This window comes from Lycorma delicatula, chromosome 8 (genome assembly GCF_047948215.1).
Source record: "Lycorma delicatula isolate Av1 chromosome 8, ASM4794821v1, whole genome shotgun sequence".
Lineage (NCBI taxonomy): Eukaryota > Metazoa > Arthropoda > Insecta > Hemiptera > Fulgoridae > Lycorma > Lycorma delicatula.
In genome coordinates this window covers 27457769-27479280 of record NC_134462.1, presented here as the reverse complement: position 1 = coordinate 27479280, position 21512 = coordinate 27457769, and the positions used below count along the sequence as shown (strand labels likewise).

At 29.1% G+C, this 21512-nt stretch overlaps 1 protein-coding gene across 3 annotated transcripts in view; it reads left to right on the top strand.

The window, feature by feature from the left end:
- The window catches only part of dikar (CECR2 histone acetyl-lysine reader dikar), a 91713-nt gene that overhangs the window by 32663 nt on the left and 37538 nt on the right, over positions 1–21512 (top strand). For all 3 annotated transcript variants that reach the window (XM_075373408.1, XM_075373409.1, XM_075373407.1), the window contains exon 8: positions 3758–3955. In XM_075373408.1, the coding sequence (XP_075229523.1) occupies positions 3758–3955 (198 nt within the window). The remainder of the gene's footprint in view (positions 1–3757; positions 3956–21512) is intronic.

Genomic DNA, 21512 nt, shown 5'->3' with positions numbered 1-21512 from the left:
ATGGTTGACTGTCAAGAGGTCACCTGTGGTGAGACTAGGTCTCAAAATATAACTCTAGATCTAATGAGGTGTGATTTGATGTTAATGAAGCTGTGAAGTTTGTTTAAATTCAGTTCACCAGGCAAATTTCTCTTTTCTGTTCCGGATATATCCAGGTGCATCTTGTGGAGGCTCAGTCCGACTTTTATTACCACTGTAATTTTGGAGAAAAGTTACAAAATCTCATTACACCAGTCTAAACATTATGCAAAAATATATACATTTTTTACTGAAATTAATCTTTTTAAGATTCATATTATTCCTCTATACTGTTAAGTCATGATTGAAATATTTAATTAAACTGTGTATTGAAATTTTTAAATAATGAAAATTGCATATTAATCTATTTTATGAGTGCTGTTGTCTGTTGAACTTTTTATAAGTCTTTCCTTCAAACACTGTTTTCCTGCAATAAAACTATTTTGAATTTAATAATGAGTATTATATATACAAAAAAATTCTATCTACAAGATTTCCATTATCAACAGTTATATTACAGGATTTTTAGAGTAAATTAAAGTGTGGCATTACTCATACACGTAAAGTTTTATTACCATGACCACTCAATATGTTGATGATATTCTCATTATGTATAACTTGATAAAATATTAACATCTAATATTAAAAACACTTAATAATATTAAACAGATTAAATTTATGTAACAAAAATTTTAAATTCATATGTGAAATAGGTAATAATAGAATGTTAAATTGTCAGTATCGAAATAAACAAACAACCAAATTGAAACGTCAGTATATAGAAAAAAAACCTACATCTAACAGTATAACAAACAATTCATTAAAAATCAAATCGCCCTTACCCTTAATCTCATAAGATTAACATTTAACATTAATATTATTAATAAAGCAATCAAGTATATAATAATAAAGAAAAGTTAAATAATGAAAAAAATATAAAACATGAATTGGTTGAAAATATATATGATACTACTATTATTAATAATATTTATAAAAATTAACTATTAAAACACAATAATGAAATAATTACCTTAACAACAAATATATAATATGGCATAAAAAGTGAAAGCATATGTATAAAAACTTTATCCACCAATATTGTCATTGAAAACATTACTAAAACTTCAATAAAGCTTTACTTAAATCAGCATACAAACCTAATAACCGTATAATAAAATATTTTAAAAACAAAAAAAATAATGAAATTAACAAACTGTGGAATTTATAAAATTAAATGTAATTGTGGTTTTATTTATAAAGGAAATACAAACAGGTCCCTTAAAACTAGATTTCTTGAACATTATTGAAATTAAAAAATAACAAATTAGGTTATCCAACGTGGCAGACCATCTAATAAAAGTAAAGATTCTTTTTCTGATATTAACACAAATTTAGAAATATTAGAAATTAATAAAGATGACAAATTAAATATATTAGAATTAAATAGATTAAATACATTTAATTCATTTTTTAAAAATAAATGAAGAACAATAAATGTTAAATACATTTAAGATTTGATTTATCCTAATATGAATTAAATACATTTAAATAAATTAAATTTATTTTTAAATAATAATATTATTTGTTATTGTAATATTTTTATGATTTTAATAATGTTTAATGTTCTCAGTATTATTGAACTATTACAATCTATTAAATCAGTGGTAATCAACCTTTTTATACCTACCACCCACTTTTGTGTCTGTTAGTAGTTAAATTTTGTAACCGCCCACCAGTTCCACAGTAATGGTGATTTATAAAGTAAGGAAGTAACTTTACTTAATAAAATTTATAAAGCAGAGTTACAGCAAATTAAAGCATATAATAATAATTACTTACCATATACTTTATGTTTAACTTTCGCTAAGTTTGGCAGAATAAATCTTTATAAAATAACTTACTGTAGTTAAATATATCTTTTTATTTATATTTTGCTTACATAGAAGCATGCAGCTGATGAAATTACATTTAATTAATTATTTATTATTTATTTATTATTTAAATTATTAATGAGATCCCTGAGACTGATGCTCCAAAACTAAATACTGGATATCTGGCCCAATTTTTGTAAGGAACAAATGAAATTCTCTTTTAGAAATATTCAGGCAGTTGCTTTCTTTGGTCATATCTTGTTAATCATGATTAACAAGATATGAGGTAGAGAAAGGTGTCAATAAACTGAACATAATTTTCCACTTCTTTGGATATAAGACAGGCATTTCTTTATTTTGCCATAGGTTTTCATATCCACCACTATCGAATTTATGTTTACTTTCTTCATCATATCTAATTTCTGGCAGTTCTTCTTGGCAAGTTGTTTCAGCCTCTTCAATATTTGAGTAAAAGGATTTTTCATCCAGTCATACACGTTCAATTTCAATATATCTTCAAATAATTTTTCCATGTCCAATTTAAGTTTTTTGAGGTGGCTACTGAATCTGTCAAAATCCTCTCTAGAGTTACATCATCTTTTATAGATGATAATGAAATTCTCTCTTCAATAGATTACAAGAAGTGGTTCAAGTTTGTCAATAAATAATGACACAATACTTTGGCAACCTATAAGAGTTTTATAAGCTTCTTGAAGCTGCAAATTGACATCATTAAATCTCTTGAAAATATCTGCCAGATAAAAGGTATCATTCTTAACTGGTTTTAACTGCTAGATTGGTCTCATTATTACTTTCAAAAAACTGTTTGACACTATCATATAATACTACAAAATGAGCCAAAATGTACCCTTTGACAGCCACCGACTTCTATGTGTTAAAGTAACCTAATAAAATCTTCATTATAGTTCTGTAAAGATGTTGAAACATTCCATCATTTTTTGCAATAGATTTGATCTTTTTTACAATTCAAATTATTGTAGTTAATGAATGGAAACTTATACTTGGATGTTTTCATACAAGATGTTGTCTGTGTACCACACAATGAATACATAAAACATTTGGTACTTCTTCCTTTAAATAAGCAACAAATCCACGATAGCGAACTACCATTGATTGTGCTCCATTAGTAGCACATGCAATAATATTATTCAAAGGAATATTATTTTTTGTTAAGTTAAATTTCACAATATTAAATATAGATAATTCTCTTGCATTTGTAATGAGATTTATTGTGAATAGCATTTCTTCTAGTAACGTATTGTTGTCATCAAAATAACATGCATATACCATCAATAAAGACTGAGATAGGTGAGGAAATGAAAACTGGTTTTTTAATCTAGGGTGACTAACTTCAAGAATTTTTGCCATAACTTTGTAATTTATGAATGGATTTAAAGAAATAAGGTGTCATTTTCTTTATCATAAAATACTTAACATCTTTTGAAGAAATATAACATTTAAATAAATTAGCAGTTGCAAATATATAAGCAATTAAAAGATTTACATGGCCGCCATTTTGAAATGGATTGAGAGACAGGTTCATAACTTTCATTCAAGTTAACCTCTTTATATCCTAGCAGTATACAAAATATCAACTCAATACAACTAACTATTCCTGAGAAATAAACTTTTTTTTGTTAAATATACTAAATGGCAGATAGCCAGTAAAGTAATGTTTCTGGACATAACAAGTATGTTGATATAAACTTTTTTCTTTATTTCTGTATTTGTGGTCCCACACCCTGAATTCTTAAAATGGTTTTTAGAAATACACTATAATAAATTGTAATCATTTTTGGAAATAAATTTTTATTTATTTTTTTATTTAAAGTTATTTGAATTTACAGAGAGAAAGAGAATAGAGCTACTAGAGCTATGATGCGCTCTCGTTCAAGTTCTGAATGTGATTCAAGCATTGGCGGGAATAGTAGTGCTGTTGAATCAACTGATAAACCCAAAGGTCGTCAAACAAATAACTCATTGTCATCGGCAACAGGACAAATTATAATTCAGCCATCAAGACAGAAGTTGCGAACCTCACAAGTGTCAGTATTACTTTGTTTATAATTTGTTGACTGTTTTGTTGAAGGTTGTAGTTTTGTTTTAGTTAAAACATTTTTTACATTGATTCATTATAATTAGAATATAATGTTATTAACATTTTTTCCTTTAAGTAACGTATTCTTATTGGTTAACTAAGTGCTGTCAATAAATGTTCTTAATTAAACCATTTGAACATGTGGTATCCTTTTTATTTTAGCAGATCTCAGAATTTGCTGTATTTCTTTTCTGTGTTGGTTGAAGGTGTATGAATTATGAATAAGTATTGTCTGTATTATTTTTTTAATTAAATTTAAAAAAATACTAAGGTTGAAATGTGTTATAATATATTATTTTATTTATTAATAGGTTTAAGTAGTTTCTAGTGATTTTTTACTATAATCCTTTGTACTCAGGTCTCTGTATTTCTAGCTCTTCCACAGTATATTGTTTCTATAATTTTCATTATAATTTATTTAAAAAAGTAAAAAATTATATCTTGCAATATTAATGTACCGTTAACAACTAGTATATCGAATATATTATTAATATTTTCATTATTTAAACTTGCTTTTTCATCCCTTCACCCAAATTTGACTGTTTTCACAACCATACTTTTGCACATACTGCATAGTTTATACTTGTATACATACACCATATTTAGGTTATAAAAACTCAAAATTCTCAATAAATGATTGATTATGATTAGTTATTCCTATCTATTTTAATTTTTAAATAATTGATAAAAATAGTTCTTAAAAATGAACAATTCTGAAAGTCTTGAAAGATAAAAAAACTTAATCCTTGTTAAAAAAATTCTTTCCCTTTAGTAAAACATTACAAAATTGGATTGGAAATGAGTGATAAACATTAATCCTTTCCTGGATTAAGTAAAAAACCAAATGAGTATATTGTTGCACATTTCTTAACCTTGTCCTTGTATATTAATGATTTTTAATGCTTCAGATTTTTATTATTTTTTCCTACATCCTAATTCATTTGAATTATTGTTGAATGTAAATAAAAATGAATAATTTATTAAAAAAATATTTTTAAATCAATAACCTAAAAAAAAAAATGTAGAAAGAATATGAACTGTAGGATGTAATTAGAAAAGTTTTATAAGTAGATATTTTATCAGTGAATGAAATATATATGTAAATAATAATAATTAAAAAAAAAAAAATATATATATATATATATATATATGTGTGTGTGTGTGTGTGTGTGTGTGTGTGTGTGTGTGTGTGTGTGTGTGTGTGTGTGTGTGTGTGTGTGTGTATGTATGTAACAATATGTGTATAATAAAAATTAGATGATTTTTAAAAATTCTAAACGTTATATCTTATACCAGATATATTTTACTCATTTAGCACAATACAAATGGAAGTTTTACTGCAATATTGGCTGACTCACGACTATAGAGGGTTAAAATTAATGTTTCTAATTAGATATAAACTAGATGTGATATAAAGCCATCCATTTCTGCTCAAAAGTACTTTAATTTTGCAGTTTTATCAGTTAATAGGTTTGACAGATAGTATAATTGTGGGATCAGTTTAGTCTCATACTGATTCAGATTCTAAAGTTTCATTAAATAAGATGAATTTTATGAGATTTAAGTATATATTTTTGGTCACTAAATTCCAGTTTATATAATTTTTTTACTGTATGTTTACAGTTGATTACATGTAATTCTGTGTTGATGATTGTTTATGTATACAGTGGGATTTTGAGTTGCGTGAATAATGGGGATGGGAAAGTCATAGTGTGTCAGAATTCATTTTCAATTTGAAATTGCCAATCATTTAATGTATAATGTAGTAAACCATATAGATGTTTGTGAGAGTATGTTTCTAAGACACACAAACTTTCATAAGACAAAATAATATTTGATAATTAATGTATACTGTGATTTTTTATTTCAGTAAAATAAACTACAAAATTTTAAAAAATATTAATGGACAAAAGTCTAGGAGCCATTAGAACTTAGCTCTAAATTTACATAATTACTTACTATTACACTTACAGAATTAAAAATAAGTAGGATAAAAAGATCAAGATTTTTTTTTATTAATAAAAATTAAAGTGATGTTCAAGCAGAGCCAATGAATCTAATCTTTTTCATTAATAATTTTGACCTTAGCATTGATGTCAGCAACTCTAATGTTATGTATCATATGACACTTTTCTTTTTAGTTTAAAAAACTTGCTTCATGCAACTTCAATTTTTACTTCTTTCTATTCAGTTACATATGAAAAGACAAGAGCAAGTCAAATGGATTTCATTAATGTATTTCAATTTTATAGCTTCATCAGGATCTTAATTTGATAATCTTCAAATTAAATTTACACGATCGTTCAGAAGGTTAAGTATAAGTAATCAGTTATTACTATTTGATTTTGAATTTCTTTAACAGAGTGGGTGTTCAAACATGGGAGCAGAAAGGTCAGTCATTCTTCTAATAGCTTCAAAATATGAATATCTAAATCCTTGTAATGTAAATTAAATAATCAGGCGTGAGAATCTTTGTTCACATACTTAACCCCACAGTATTTATTAAAAAAAATATATATATATACAATATTTGTAAGTTAGTTAAATTTTAGAATTTTGATGTTTTATACAATAGTTTGTTTTAGTTTGTATTGTATAATATGGTAAAATGTTGCACTTATGCATTTTAAATATTACTGACGATCAGCTTATTTCTTAAAAATCTGTAATGTTATATTATTATACTCATTACTTGTTTAATGTTTGATTAATTAATAAGTAATATTTTTCCTATTTTATTACTCCCGTTGTTTTATTATTCTGTTATGATTACAATGAAATCATTACATTACAGGAAATTAGGTTTGAAAACTTCATAAAACCAGAAACATGTAATGTTGAAAAAAAATTTCTGGTTCGCAGTAAATTTCATAAATTTTTACTCAAAGAATTATTGATAATTAGAACTAAAAGAAAATAATTTTAAATAAAACTTTGTCATTAGGTAAAAAAATAAATCTGTAAAACCTCAAAAAAAAAATATTGTTCTAAAAAAGCATTTTATGTTAATCAGTGTGTGGATACAGGCATGGAGTCCGTGCATCTACGTGAAAGTTACATCACATCTAATTGACAAATAATGGTTGTACCTAAATTTTACATTAACTTATGAGAAGGGGGCTGATATGGAAAGTTATAAAAAAAAAACTGTTACGTTTAGAATAAAACAAGGTGAAATAAGCTCACTTTTTAGATATTGAAGAAATAAATTCATTTAATGGTTTTTTTACGTTTCATTGGTCCATTTAAAAAAGTTAAATTACATTTAAAGCAATCCGTTTGCTTTTTCCAAAAGACATGACAGAAACATAAAAATAAAGTTCATTTAAATACAACATAATATTATTTTTTTTAAATTTGTTTAAGATGACTTCAACTCATGTTTATGGCTGTGTTTTCTGTTCCGTTACCATGCCAACAATATCTCCAACCATTCTTTCTTGGCCACTCTAAAGAGAAAGGAAAATCCTTACCACACCAGTGCTGAAAGTTTAAACAGGAACTCAGCTGAAATAATTAAAGTTTAGTCATAGTCATCTTTAATGTTGAAAATATACATAAATAGCAAAAGAGTAAATGAAAGATCATCTTTTAAATTTGGTTATTATGATTTTCAATCAGCACTCTAAAACATTAAATTAAAATAATTCTATATTTTTTTTAATATACATTTAACTCGTTACATGAACTTTATTATGTTTTTAATTTTATTTCATAGTGATCGTTCTGATTATTTATTTTGCCTTATTTCAAGTACACATTAGAGTTAAAAGAAATGTTCTTAGTTCAGTTGAGAATGCTATACAATATTTTACAGCACACCACCCATAATTTTGCATAGTGGTGAATATTAATATTTTAATTTTTAGAAGGGTGACGAGAAGTTAAATTTATTTAAATTTGTTAACTGCTTTACCATTTCTTTAATTTTGGTTTTGAAGTTTTCAGCTTAGTAATTTTAAATATCTGTTTTTCAAAATGAAACAGAAAATCTTTGTTGTTATTATTTTATTGAAGAAAAAAACCAAAAATATAAGATGTGCATCTGTTCACATCAGTCCTGAAATTAAATTTTTTTAAGTTATACTTACTTTTTTTTTAAGAAACATTAAATAATACAGATTTTGTTAGTAGTGTACTGCATTGGCAAGACAATCAAATGTTGGATGAGCCTATTCCAGTAAAATGTGGAGGAGTAGGGTGTCAGTTGAATTGTAGAAAAAAATTGTGCAATTAGTATAATCTTCAAAAACTGTAAATGAACATTAAATACTCATTGCTAATTTGGCTAAATATATGTTTTTTTAAAGTAAAAAAAAAACAGCGAAATAAACAAAAAGTAAAACTTTCACTTTAAAATTATTTTAAAGAAGATTTTTAATCTAGGATTTTTTTGGAATTCAAATGAAATATATTTATTGGTATATATTGCAATTTTAATATTTTTATTTATTCATGTTGCAATTGCAGTTCTCCAGTTCCGTACAGCTGGGACAATATTTTCTCTTTCTTATCTGATATCTGTACCCCATTTAAGATTTTTTTTTTTCTATTGTAATGCTCTAGCCCATATACTAAAAATGCAGAATTTCCTTTTTAGTAAGTGGAGTAATACAAAAGCTTTGCCGCTGTTTCTTTTGTTTTCCAATTCTGGTTTTGATTTTTGTATTTTTTTTTATTCTCTGCACTAACCATCTATGTTTTTTTAATTCTACATTAAAATCTACATTCTTAGTTGCAGTATGCCTAGTGTTTGTTTGAATGGATGAATTATCTAAAGCTGAGTACCCAACTTCTGTCTAAACTACTAAAAAGATATCTTGAGATGATTACCCAGGTGCTGATGGAGCTGCTACATTCTTATCCACTACAAACAGACAGCTTTCTTTGGAATCTTTATCCATCCTAGTATTTTGAATTCTATTGAATCCTCAAAAATTTCCAGATTTGTAGAGTGAAATGGATAACTTTCAGAACCAATATTCATAAGTTGTGGTGGAACTCATAGTGTTGTGTTGGGCTCTGAAAAACTATATACATTGTGCTTCGCATTAATTGCGACCAGTCTATAAAGCTTTGTTTCATTAAGTTTACTTAAATGAAAAAGGCATGAGTAAGTTAATATACAGGGTGATTCAAAGAAACGGGAAATTTTGAAAGTTGTGTTGGTAGCCGTGGGCGATTGGTACCACTTGATAAGTGGCGCCAGCCTCTCTAACCTAACCTGCCATTTAGTTGTCATGGATCCTTGGAGTGGTGCGCAACGTGCATTTGCTATCAAAGCGTTTTACAAAAACAATGACAGTGTGGAGGGAGCGCGTAGAGAATTTTGCCGTCATTTTAATCTGGATGGCACGACCGTGTTCCATCAGCACATGCAATTAAAACATGGATATCTAATTTTGAGGAAACTGGTTCGGCAATGTAAAAGAAACCTCCAGGCCATGAGCAAACCGTCTGTACACCACAGACTGTTCAAGCTTTACAAGATGCTGTCACACGAAGTCCACATTGGTCAATCCGTCATCTCTCAGCATCTTTACAATTGCGTAGTTCAAGTGTTCGAAGAATGTTAGTGAAGGACTTGCAATTCCATCCATATAAGTTGCAGATCGTCCAGGAACTGAAACCGAACGATGCAGTTGTGCGAGCACAATTCTGTAATGTAATGCTTCAGAAGATAAATGATAACGAAGAGTTTTTTCACGAACTGTGGATGTCAGATGAAGCGCATTACTAGCTCAGTGGATTTGTTAACAAGCAAAATTTCAGATACTGGGCATAAGAAAATCCTACGCAGCTACACCAGCGTCCGTTGCACAGTCAGAAAGTGACTGTATGGTGTGCTATGTCATCTTACGGTGTTATAGGCCCTTATTACAGTCTTGCGATTACAGTGACGTCGGCTCGTTACATAGCCCTGCTTGAAACCTTTGTTGTGGAATAACAAAAGAGATTTCCACCGATTCTTAACACAGCCTGGTTTCAACAAGACGGAGCAACATCACATACTGCACGAATATCGATGGCAGCTGTACGCCGATTGTTTGGACAACGTGTCATTTCACAAAATGGTGACATTAGATGGCCTCCCAGATCGCCTGATCTCTCAGCTTGCGATTACTTTTTGTGGGGTCACCTTAAAAACAAAGTGTTCCACAGTAGATCTGCTACAACGGAAGAACTGAAGGCAAAGATCCGAGAAGCAATTGCTGAAATTCCAGTTGAGATGTTACGTCAAACCATGAACAATTTAACGAAGAGACTTCGTGAGTGTTTACGTAGAAGAGGAGGTCACCTGCAAGATGTCATCTTTAAAAAATAAACTAATATGTATGTATCCTAAAATGGCAACACTTGTACAATTACATGAAATAAAATTCATTTTCTAAAAATAAATTTTCATTAACGTTTTTTAATTTTTTTAATTTCCCGTTTCTTTGAATCACTCTATATTTTATTTTTACATCTTAAATTCTACAGTAAATGTGAAAGCAGCCTCCATCTTCTTGAATACACACTTCCACTCTATTCACTGTGCTTCTTACAGCTGTTTTTGGAGTTTGTGACTGGTTATTTACCTTAGATATTGCCTTAGAGTTGTAGAATTCATTGTTTAGGGCTCTAGGCTTTTTTTTGGAGTAACCCCAAAGAAAAAAAATATCTTGGGGGTCAAATCTGGAGATCTCAGTAGCCATAAGCTATGATTGAGATGCAGTTATTAAAGAATTTGTTAATAAAGTTAGTTGTTGAATTTGTGTATTGTAATGTTATACTAGTATATTGTAACTAACTGTATCAATTTTCCTCTTACAAGAGTGCAGTAAAATATTCTGATAGTCTGGATTTGTAGTGATGTACTTAAAAAATTTTTGTGATAATGCACACCAGATGCTGCCCATCTTTTGCAAGTGTAATGATTTTTCATGATGTGAGTGTGGGGATTTTCAGCACTCCAAATATTATGGTTTTGAATATTTACATAGCCATCCAAAGAGAACCATGCCTCATCAGAAAAAAAATAGTGAACATAAAATGAGTCCTCACACACAAATTGGCGAAAAAACCAGTGACAAATGATACCCATTCTTCTTTGTTCGGAACCATTGTTTCTTTGTCAAGTTGATGAACCATATGAGTTGAATATGGCTGTAGATTTACTATGACTAATAATTATATGATCGTGAGATATGATCATGAGATAATTGATTTTTATGACGAGGCAATTAATTGATCTTTAATTTCAGTGACTTTGCACTCAACACTGTCATCAATCTTTTGCGTTCTTTGTCATTAATAAAATTTAGTCACTAACTTCAATAATCTCATAGGGTCTATCTCGGTATTTAAGGCAAAAAGATTCTTGCACTTCAGTTACTGGTTGTGTGCTGAAGTACTGCTCATCGCAAAAACATATTCCTCTTGTGAAAACACTGTCACTACCTCACTAACAGTGTACTGGTTGTTCTTGTCGATTTGTCACAGATTTTGGTTATAGTTTACTGCATTGGCATGACAATCAAATGTTGATTGAGCCCATTCCAGTAAAATGTGTAGGAGTAGGGTGTCAGTTAAAATTTGATAATAGGCTGATTGATTGGTTGCATTTTATATGAAACATTCTGTATTATAGCACTGGATAAAGACTAATGCCATATATTTTTCTACATTATCAGATTTAGCATTGTCCTATGGCTTCTGACATTTTTAGAATGTTTGGTAAAAATTGTATAAAAAAAGAATTAGTCAAATTAGATAAGTCACTAGCATGATACAGAAAAAATCTATATCGTTTAGTACAGTTAATTTGGCCTACTTTTACTTTTTGTATCATTAAGTATACTTAAATGAAAAATGCATGATTAAGTTAATATATTTTATTTTTACATCTTAAATTCTACAGTAAATGTGAAAGTGGCCTCCTTCTTCTTGAATACACACTTCCACTCTATTCACTGTGCTTCTTACAGCTGTTTTTGGAGTTAGTGACTGGTTATTTACCCTAATGTTTGGTCTTCATTTATAAAGTTTATTTTTGGTAGAAGTACTAACTTTATTCCCTTAATGAAATTATTAACACGAATCTTTCTCTAACAACTATACTTTGTTGAGTCATATGCTTTCACAATTTAAATACTATGATCCAGATTGGTCTTCGAATACCATCATGTCTCAGATGTTTGAACAATTTGAACTTGCTGTTGGAGCTCCTAGTTTAGAATGCTGCATGTTCATAATCACTAGAATAGGTGGCAGTGAAGAATTTTGATTTAAAGAACATGATGTTGCTTGTTAAAATGCTTGTCATAGTATTTAAAATATTGTCCCATCAAAATGGCAGTGTACTTATATGAGCTAAAAGATAGTAGAAATTCTAATCCCATTGACAACATACAATTAAATTGGCAATCAAACACAATCTTCATATCAGATCCTGGTTTGTATTCTTTCTTAACTTGCTGTAAGAAACCTGAAACAATAAAATTGACAGAATTGGTTTATGAAGAAGCACTACTATAATTTTAGGGAAATTCGATAAAGAAAACAAAACTCTTCATGTTAATTAACTAATTGCTGCCAACAACTCTCATTGAATTTAGACATCAGGTGATAATTACATATGAAGATGTAGAAAAACACCTAAAGACGCTGTTTTATTATTACATTGTTAAACCAGTATCGCATAAGATGTTATGGAGAAGTCTCAGTGTAGTGAAAACTGTTGAACGTGTTGATTGTATGCCAAACCAATGATTGAGGTGAAGTGGCATACACTGTGTCAATGATGATCTTTAAGGAACGATTTCAAGACTGTGATCTTAAAGCAAAGCAATGTAAATTTGTTGACACTATAATACAGAATGCACTACAGTATTAATGAATTGGATTGTATCAGATAGACTAATGAGTCAAACATTTCATTATTAATATTATTTTTAGGCCTACTGGGATATGTAACCTAATCTATGACAAATTAACATATCTTATCAATAACATGTTTTGTCGCTATGTCATTTGCAATTTCTTGGATGGGCAGCCAACAGTATTCATTGCCTTTGAATCTCAATTTGTTGATTATTTACTGGTATCCTGTCTAATTTCATCTGAAGTTCTGCCATTTTGAAAACCGTTAAACTAGTCAATTTGTGTAATCTCATAGTTTTTTCCCAAAAGCTTGCTTAATCTTTTCTTATCTGGCTTTGACTATCACCAAATTTTTGGCTGAGCTTGATACTTTAATGTTGTTTAATAAGTTCTGTTGTTATGCACAAAATAAAAATGTGATAAGCACCTGCTGTATTAATATAAAGTGGCCACTGGACAATAACTTACATGTTCCATGAAGTTAGAAAAAAAATACTTAAGTGCCCTAGTTAGTAGTGCTTTACTCTACAAAGTTTACCACTTCATTCAGATCCTTTTTGAGAAAAGAGTATGGTCTGGTACTTTTTGAGCAGATTTCTAATTTGGTTTACTACTTGCATTTACATACATCCTGGTGATCTATTATTTCTTTGTCAGTAATGTTCTAAACATTTCTGGTTTAATTACTACATAATTCCATCTATGAATTTTATTATTTTTAAATAAATATTAATAAATAGTTTAATAATGAATTTATTGTATTCGATGAGGGGGTTCAAATATAAACAGGAATTTAATAACTACTATAATACCATGAGGTGACTTGTACATTATGTTTCACTATGTATTTCCTTTCGGCACTCAGAAAGTTTGTTTGTAATTCTAAAAGAGAAATCTTGAATTGCATTTTTTTCCAGCCATGTTCTTTTGTCGGTGCTGCCTTCATTATAACTGGTGTTCCCAATAGTTAGTACTTAGTTCAATTTGAAATTAAGATGAAATACTCTGTAAATGCAATAGAAAGTGCCAGTATCTTCTTGAATGGAGATTTGGTTTTTGCTTTCTACAGTGAAGATGAGCTTTTACGTCACCACATGCTTATTTCAAATCCGGAGTGAAATAATGCACCTATGTTCCATCATGGGTTAATAAGAATTTAAAAACTTGTTTCTTCTTTTCATATCTATAGTGGAAAAAAAGTCTATCCGAAAAAAGTATTTTTAACAGAAAATTTTATTTTTAAAAGAAAAAATGTGTAGTAGTCAAACTTACTAAAATTATTATTTTGCTACAATCCATTTTCCCAAGTCTTCTTTGTAGTAAAGCCCATAAACTTTTAATGGGATTCAGGTTGAGGGAGTTCCCTGGCCATGAAAGCACTAAAAGGTTTTGGTTTTTGAAGAACTCTTTTGCTTTCTTTGTGTAACATGGCACAAGGTCCTGTTGGAAAATGAGTTCTGGGTTCTTCTGCATAACTGACCTTTTTCTTTGGCATATGTATTGATCCAATTTCATCATCCCATCCACAGGCATAAGTGCTCCTGGCCCTTCATGTGTAAAACATCCTCAAAACATCTTTTTGGCTGGGTATTTGGGAAATTGTTGCAGATGTGCTGGTGTAGTAGTCTTCTCATCTACTGATGTACAAATGTAGTTTACTTTCTTCTCTTGGACAAAGAAATGAGTCTCGTCTGAAAAAATAATTTTTTTTCATGTCTCAATAGTCTTTTGCCCATTGAAGTCTTTTTGTTTTCATAACCTGTGTCAGTAACTGCTTCTTTTTAGGTTTCCGAGCAATCCTTCCCATTGCCAACAATATTCTATGAACTATCAAATCAGAAACATTAGTTCCACTGGATCTCAAGTCCCTATTAAGGTCAACAGCTGACAATCGTGGATTAATTTTGCTCTTTCTTATTAGTAATCCTGTGCAGGTGTGGTTTTCTTTTTCCATCCACATTTTCCTTTCCTCTTTGGAGAAATGGAACTTGTTTCCCTAAACCTTTTCACGATTTCATTTACAGTATCTAACCCCACACTACACTCACTGGCAGTTTGTCTTTTGTGTGTGACAGAACATTTGGTGGGACAGAGCAACAATTTTTAAATGCTTTTGTGGAGGTTATGTCAGTTGTATTAACTAGAAATGAATAACACTTATAAGTGAAACTCACAGGGTCACCAAAAACTAATTGACAATGAATTATAAAAGCACAAAAACCACTAATTCTGTTTGTATATGAACTAACAACATAACCTGAAACACTAAACAGCAAGCAGTCTGCCACAAAATGAAAATTTCCTACAACAGAACAAAAATTTCCTTTGTTCGGATTAATTTGCTGCTGTACTTTGTATATAAGCTGCTAAAGGTGAGTAACCTACAATGCCACTCAATTGTTAAATTTTAGTTGAGCTCTTCTTATTGTTTCTATACCCAACATTTTTTTGAAGTTTTTTTTAATTATAATTCGCCGACCCTCTTGTGTAAGTGTCTTTAGTTTTACTATGGTCATCCAGAAAGTAAGAATTGTCTATGCATCACATGCGTGCAGTTTTACTCACAAAAATGGGTCAAGGTCAGCTGGTCTCAGTGGTTCTGCTAGCACAGTATGAAATTTCATAGCTTTACTATGACAAGGAATGATTTTGCATGTCTATAATAAATAAAAAAATTGAAAATCCTGTTGACTATGAGATATGATCAATCATATGTTTTTTGATTGCGCACAGTGTTCATCTTACAGAAATTCATTGTCAAATAGCTGTCATTTATGGTGACTGCAATGAATGAAGATATGTAAGGAAATTATGTTGTTTATTTGCGGCAGGAAGATCATCTGTTCATGATGAGCATCAGGATTCTCATTACTGAACAGCTGAAAGAGCAGATAGACAGACATGTTAAAGAGAACTGGTGTTTTACATTAGTCATACTTGGTGATTAATTTCCTGTATGTTCAAGGTCTCTGTTGCATGAAAATGTGACTGTTCACCTGAATTACTGTAAAATTTGTGCTTGATGAATCCTAAGAATGTGAACAGACAGTAATAAAAAAAATTGCATGTTTGCTGCTCTGTCATTCCTGGAGTGGTACCATAGAAATGTCAATGAAATGTTAGATCACATAGTGAATGGTAATGAAATGTGGGTTTCGTAATAGACACCAGAGAGTAAATGACAATCACTCCAATGGCATCATTCTCAATCACTTTCAAACTCAAAAAATTCAAACAAGCACTTCAAAAATGGAAACCGATTGCCACAATTTTCTGGGATCACAAAGTCTTAGTGTGAGTTAATTCCTTATGCAGAGAGAAAATTAATACTAACTCTTAATTTGGAAATTTTGTCATACAGTTCAAAATCGCTGGCATGGTTTTTTAACTCGTGGTGACTTTATGGATAAACAGCTTTAAAATGTAAATTGTGATGCATATATTAAAGTTAAAATAAATACAATAAATTTGTTGTAAAACAAAGATGCTTTTTACTTTCAAAAATGCTTTTACAACCTTTACAGTTTGAAAAAAGTCTGTATTCATAACCATGCATATAATTTTAATTCTCTTCCTACTCTCGAAATAATGTACACTTATTCAAACTCTTGGGACTGAAAGACTCAGCCCTAAACTGATCTTTAAGTTATATGAATCTGAGTTATGGTGAAACTCCTTAAATTTGTAGAAAATAACATTGATTACTGTTTGCTGTGCAACTCTAATATGTGCCCATACATGATAATTGCAGCTCACAGGGAGGAGAAAGCCAGCACTATTGACAAACTGATGTTTTGCTAATAAGCTTTATCTGTCTTCAACTCAGAATAAACACAGCACAAAAATCCCTTTTCATATTTGAACCTACCTTTTAATTAATATATAATGTTGTTGCTGAATTTAATAAATTGATGTAATTGTAGCAAGATGTTTTACTGTACTTAATTTTTTATTTTTACATGTAAGGTAAATGTCTGTAATTCAAAACCACAATAAACTGATTTAAAAAAATATATATCTGTTTTATGTTAATAATTATACCTTACATGGGCCTTCTGCATTATAGTTAACAAAAAAAGTTCCACATCCTGTGTGTGAAAAATGTGCTACTTGTATATATAAAGTAAGTGATTTTGTTGCTTAATGTATTGTTTTATTATTAATTTATTCATACATTATTTTAATTTTTATATACACACATTATTACTTTGTTTATATTTTTCTTTTAGCTCTTTTATGGTGGTTTATAAAAAATTGAAATGGATTACTTTTTATTATGTGTATTACATGACTTTTAATGGTTATTAATAGTAAAACTTCATTCTTTTTATAAATTTTGGATGTAGAATTTATTTTTTGTATATAAAAGACTCTCTCTCAGAGAGATAAGAGTTATTAATCAGTAAACCTCTGCTTGTTGATTAAAGCTATTAATGAACTATTGTATGATGATTACATTAGCAATTTTAATTTTTAGTAATGTTTAGTAAGTAGGTCTTAAATGTTTTTGTTATTAGATCTTAATATTATTATTTTTAAAATTCCAAGTAAGAGTTTCTTCTTTTTATGTAATATTTTAATATTATACTAGCTGGTCAGGGCTCACTTCGCTTGCCCAATTGTCTAGCCAGAGGGCTCTTCTCTCTGGACCCTGATGTGTTCATATCCTCGTATTTGTGAGAATATTAAGTATTTTACAGAAATACATTATGAAAAGCATATTATATTATGAGTAGAGAATATTTTTCTGAACATTTTGGTGTTTTTATATTTAAATTAGGCCCAAGGAGTGAGTAGATATAGAATTTAATAGACATTTAATGTTTAACACTAGCCATATCTATAATAGGGAATTGGCTTGTGTGAAGTTGTGTTAGTTGCCAGTCCAGCTGCTGCTATTGGTACAGAGTGGGCCACGTGGTGCACCGGCTGGATGCACGTAGACTCTCTCCTGCTAAATAAGAATCCTTTTTTTACTTCTAAATATTAACTATTGATTAATAAAATTAGTAAATAACAAGTATATACCTGACCACCACGATACACGTACTAACAAATTGGGATTTTCCACTAGTGATCGGTACACTTTGATTCCTATTATCTGCTAAGCTAAGGAGGACGGACACAGAACGACAGACTCATATACAAATGCTGATTAGTAGAGTAGGATCATTTTATTCATTATAAGAATTATAATTTATGTGAATGGGAAGTCCATAGAAGTTGAAGTTAAGAAGAAATGTTCTCTAGCTATGAAACATGCTACTTAGAATTGTTCATCTTAGTGTCTGAGTCATTTTTGTACTTTTTGACCTTTTCACTGTTACTGAACATGATACCACTTTAAAAATCTTTGGGAGGAACAGACAAAAAACATGATTATGCTAGATAGGGACTGCAAGTTGGATGTGGCTACACCTAGCCCAACGTTTGAATAGCTTCCTGTGTTTTTTTAGCGATATGTAGACAGGCTTTATCATGCAGAAAAATTATCTTTTGAGAGAGAAGTGGTGTGTTTTTTCTTATTGGGAGTATCACTTTATTTTCTAGCATGTCATTAGTACTTACTGTTGATTGCAGATTATTCTTCCAAATAAAGGCAATAAGTTAGGCCTTTATTGTCCCAGAACATTGTTAGCATCACTACTGGCTGACATAGGTTTTGAATTTTTTCTTGGAGGGCAAACACAGATGTTTTGTATTTCATAATCTTAGGTTTGGGTTCTAGATTAAAGTATTGCATCAAAGTTTTATCAGTTGCTATCTAAAAAAGCATTATCTTCCCACTAAAAACCATTTTTTAAATTTCATACAAATGTGAGTTTGGGTGTCTTTGATTTGAGTCAATTATCTAAGAGCCCATCTTAAACAACATAGTTTGAGTTAATTCAGCTTATACTATCCATTTGATTACCACTGTAATTACTTGCACTACAAATTCAGCAATTTCCAAAGCTTTTATGCACTTGCTCTTGTGAATGAGATCATTAATGCGATTTTGTAAAGTGTCTTGCCACTTTGTGTTTGGTGACACTTGTTCTCCCTGATTTAAACTGCTCAATCCAGTTATAAGTTAATACACTTTTTATAGTACTGTTTTACCTTTTGTGAGTAAAAATCAAAATCTTATCACAACATGCTACTCTTCCATGGTAGAAGTTTCAAGCCGAGCCAAAATTTTAAATAAACTAAAGAGGTTGTAATAATGGACATTTTTTTGAAACAGTTTATATTTTCTGTCATGGGATTTAACTTGTACTTTAGACAGTTTCAATTTAAATTATTAAATACCTTTTTTACTGTAGCCATTTGTTTCTTTAATGACTAACAACTCTCGTGGTAGAAATTTTTGGTTATTTTGAATGTTTCCCTGTTCATTAGCATCAGAAATATATATGTATATGTCTTTTCATTTCACAACTGGGGCACTGGCACTATCCCTTCCGATGCTAGTGAGCATATATATATATATATATATATATATATTGTGTATCAGCACTAAAAATAAATGCTGTATTAACTGTCAGATTGAATTTTCAAATTAACAATATATTGAGAAAAAACAAATTTTTTAACATTAATTTTTTTACTTAAAAAGAGTTTTAACCCCCCTCTCTCTCTCTCTCTCTCTCTCTCTCTCTCTCTCTCTATGTGTGTGGTGTGTGATTGGATATGCATGTGCATATTCCATTGCATATTATAGCCCTGGTAGTATTTATTTTATTTCTAAAATGTTATTACATTACAGCACTATTTAAATTAATGAATTTGTATCAGTTTGACCTGCTTGTCACAGTATGATTACCAAAAGACAAATTTGATTTTCAGATCATTTCTTCACTGAAATATCTCATTATATAACAGGTGTTAGGATAAATTTTTAAGATGATTGAAATCTACATAATATTGCTTTAACACAAAATATATTTGAAGTTATTTTTCTGAACTTTGTTGATATAATTACCAGATTATATCTGTCATTTATTTTCTTGGCAGCCTGGATAAATTTAACAAGAAGTCAGCACAAATTTATTTTAAAAGAGAAATACATCTATGGTTATTACATTTTTATTTATTTCTTTCTGTAACCCACCTTGTCTACAAGAACATTTTAATAAATTTAGATTATTTTTGTTAAATATAAATAAATGCCTTCTCCAATTTTTATCCAAATTTGTGTTTTTTTAGCTTATGATGCAGCTATAAAGGAATTTTAATGTGTGCAAAATTAAATATGAAAAGTTGATTTTTTTACTGACAAACTATATCAAAATATTATTAAAAGTTTATCTTTCAAATACATTATGTATTTGTGCAATTATGTAAATCTTTAAGATTAGTTTTAAGTTTCATCTGCATGCTACTATATAGTGAGCATTTCAGTGAATAATTTGATGCGATTGAAATAAAATTAAAAGTATTGTTAAAATTAAATATTAAAAGTTATAGTTACAAGGTGTTGAGTTAGGTAAAAAAATCTAATGAATTTTTTTTTATGGTTACAATCTAACTTGACAGCATATTACTAAGCTGTTGTAATTTTTGTATTTAAATTATAAGATTGTAAAAATGTGTGTTGGTTTCAATTTTGTTTCCATATAGTTAAGAGTAAAAAGCAGTTGTTTATTTCTTAACTTAATTTTTTTTTCTATAATTTCATCATTAAAAGCAAAATTGCTTTTAATTTTAAAGTGAGGGAGGAAGACTGTTATGAAAGTACTATAAAAATATATATATAGAGTAAGCATATTACATGAAAAGATTGTTTATTTTGGTGGTATATTTTTTTTCTATTTTTAATACTGTTAGATGTAAGAAGATTTTGTTTACGGATTGCTTGTTTTTAAAACAAACATTTTTGCTTGTTGCTAGTTTGATTGCTTTTAAATAAGTTTCTTTTATCTATAATGCTTTAACTTGTTTTTTTGTTCATTGCAACAAAACTATAATTGGTTGAGTAATTCTATTATGTCATTTATAAAAATAACACTGAGGAGATAAATATAAATTTGTAAAATTTCTAACATGTTATTTTATAAAGTTGTATCCCTTTGATTACTATTATCATAAATTTCTTTCTGGATTTATTGAGACACTGTTAAAACATTCAAGTTTAAACAGTTATTAGAAAATTTCATCAAATAATTTTCTTATGTACATTTTTAATTTCCATTTAAATTCATTCAGTGCATACTGTAATACATATCTTGAAGTAAAAACTTTTTCTTTGAAGAGTTATATATCAGGTGAACCAATAATAAAAAAACTGAGTTTTGGTATCGTACTTGAAATGTTTTCTTTGCTATTGTATATAAAGAAAATCTATATGAACTTGGGAAATTTTGCATGTTTATTTTCCTGGGTTGTTTTTTGCTTTTATATTCTGTTCTGCAATATCAATGTTCAAGAACTTTGTTAAGATAATGAATAAAAAAGGAATCTGTTTAAATATAAATTAAAAAAATATATTATTTATTAGAAATTTCTCTAAAGGTTTAAAGAAAAGATTTCTTAATCCTGACTTAATTATGGTAACCATTTTTAACAAAATTTGGAAGTTAATTTTTAGAAAGAATATTATGTTTTTCCAGTGAAACATTTCTTTAAACTACATTTTTACAGTACATACATAGATTCAT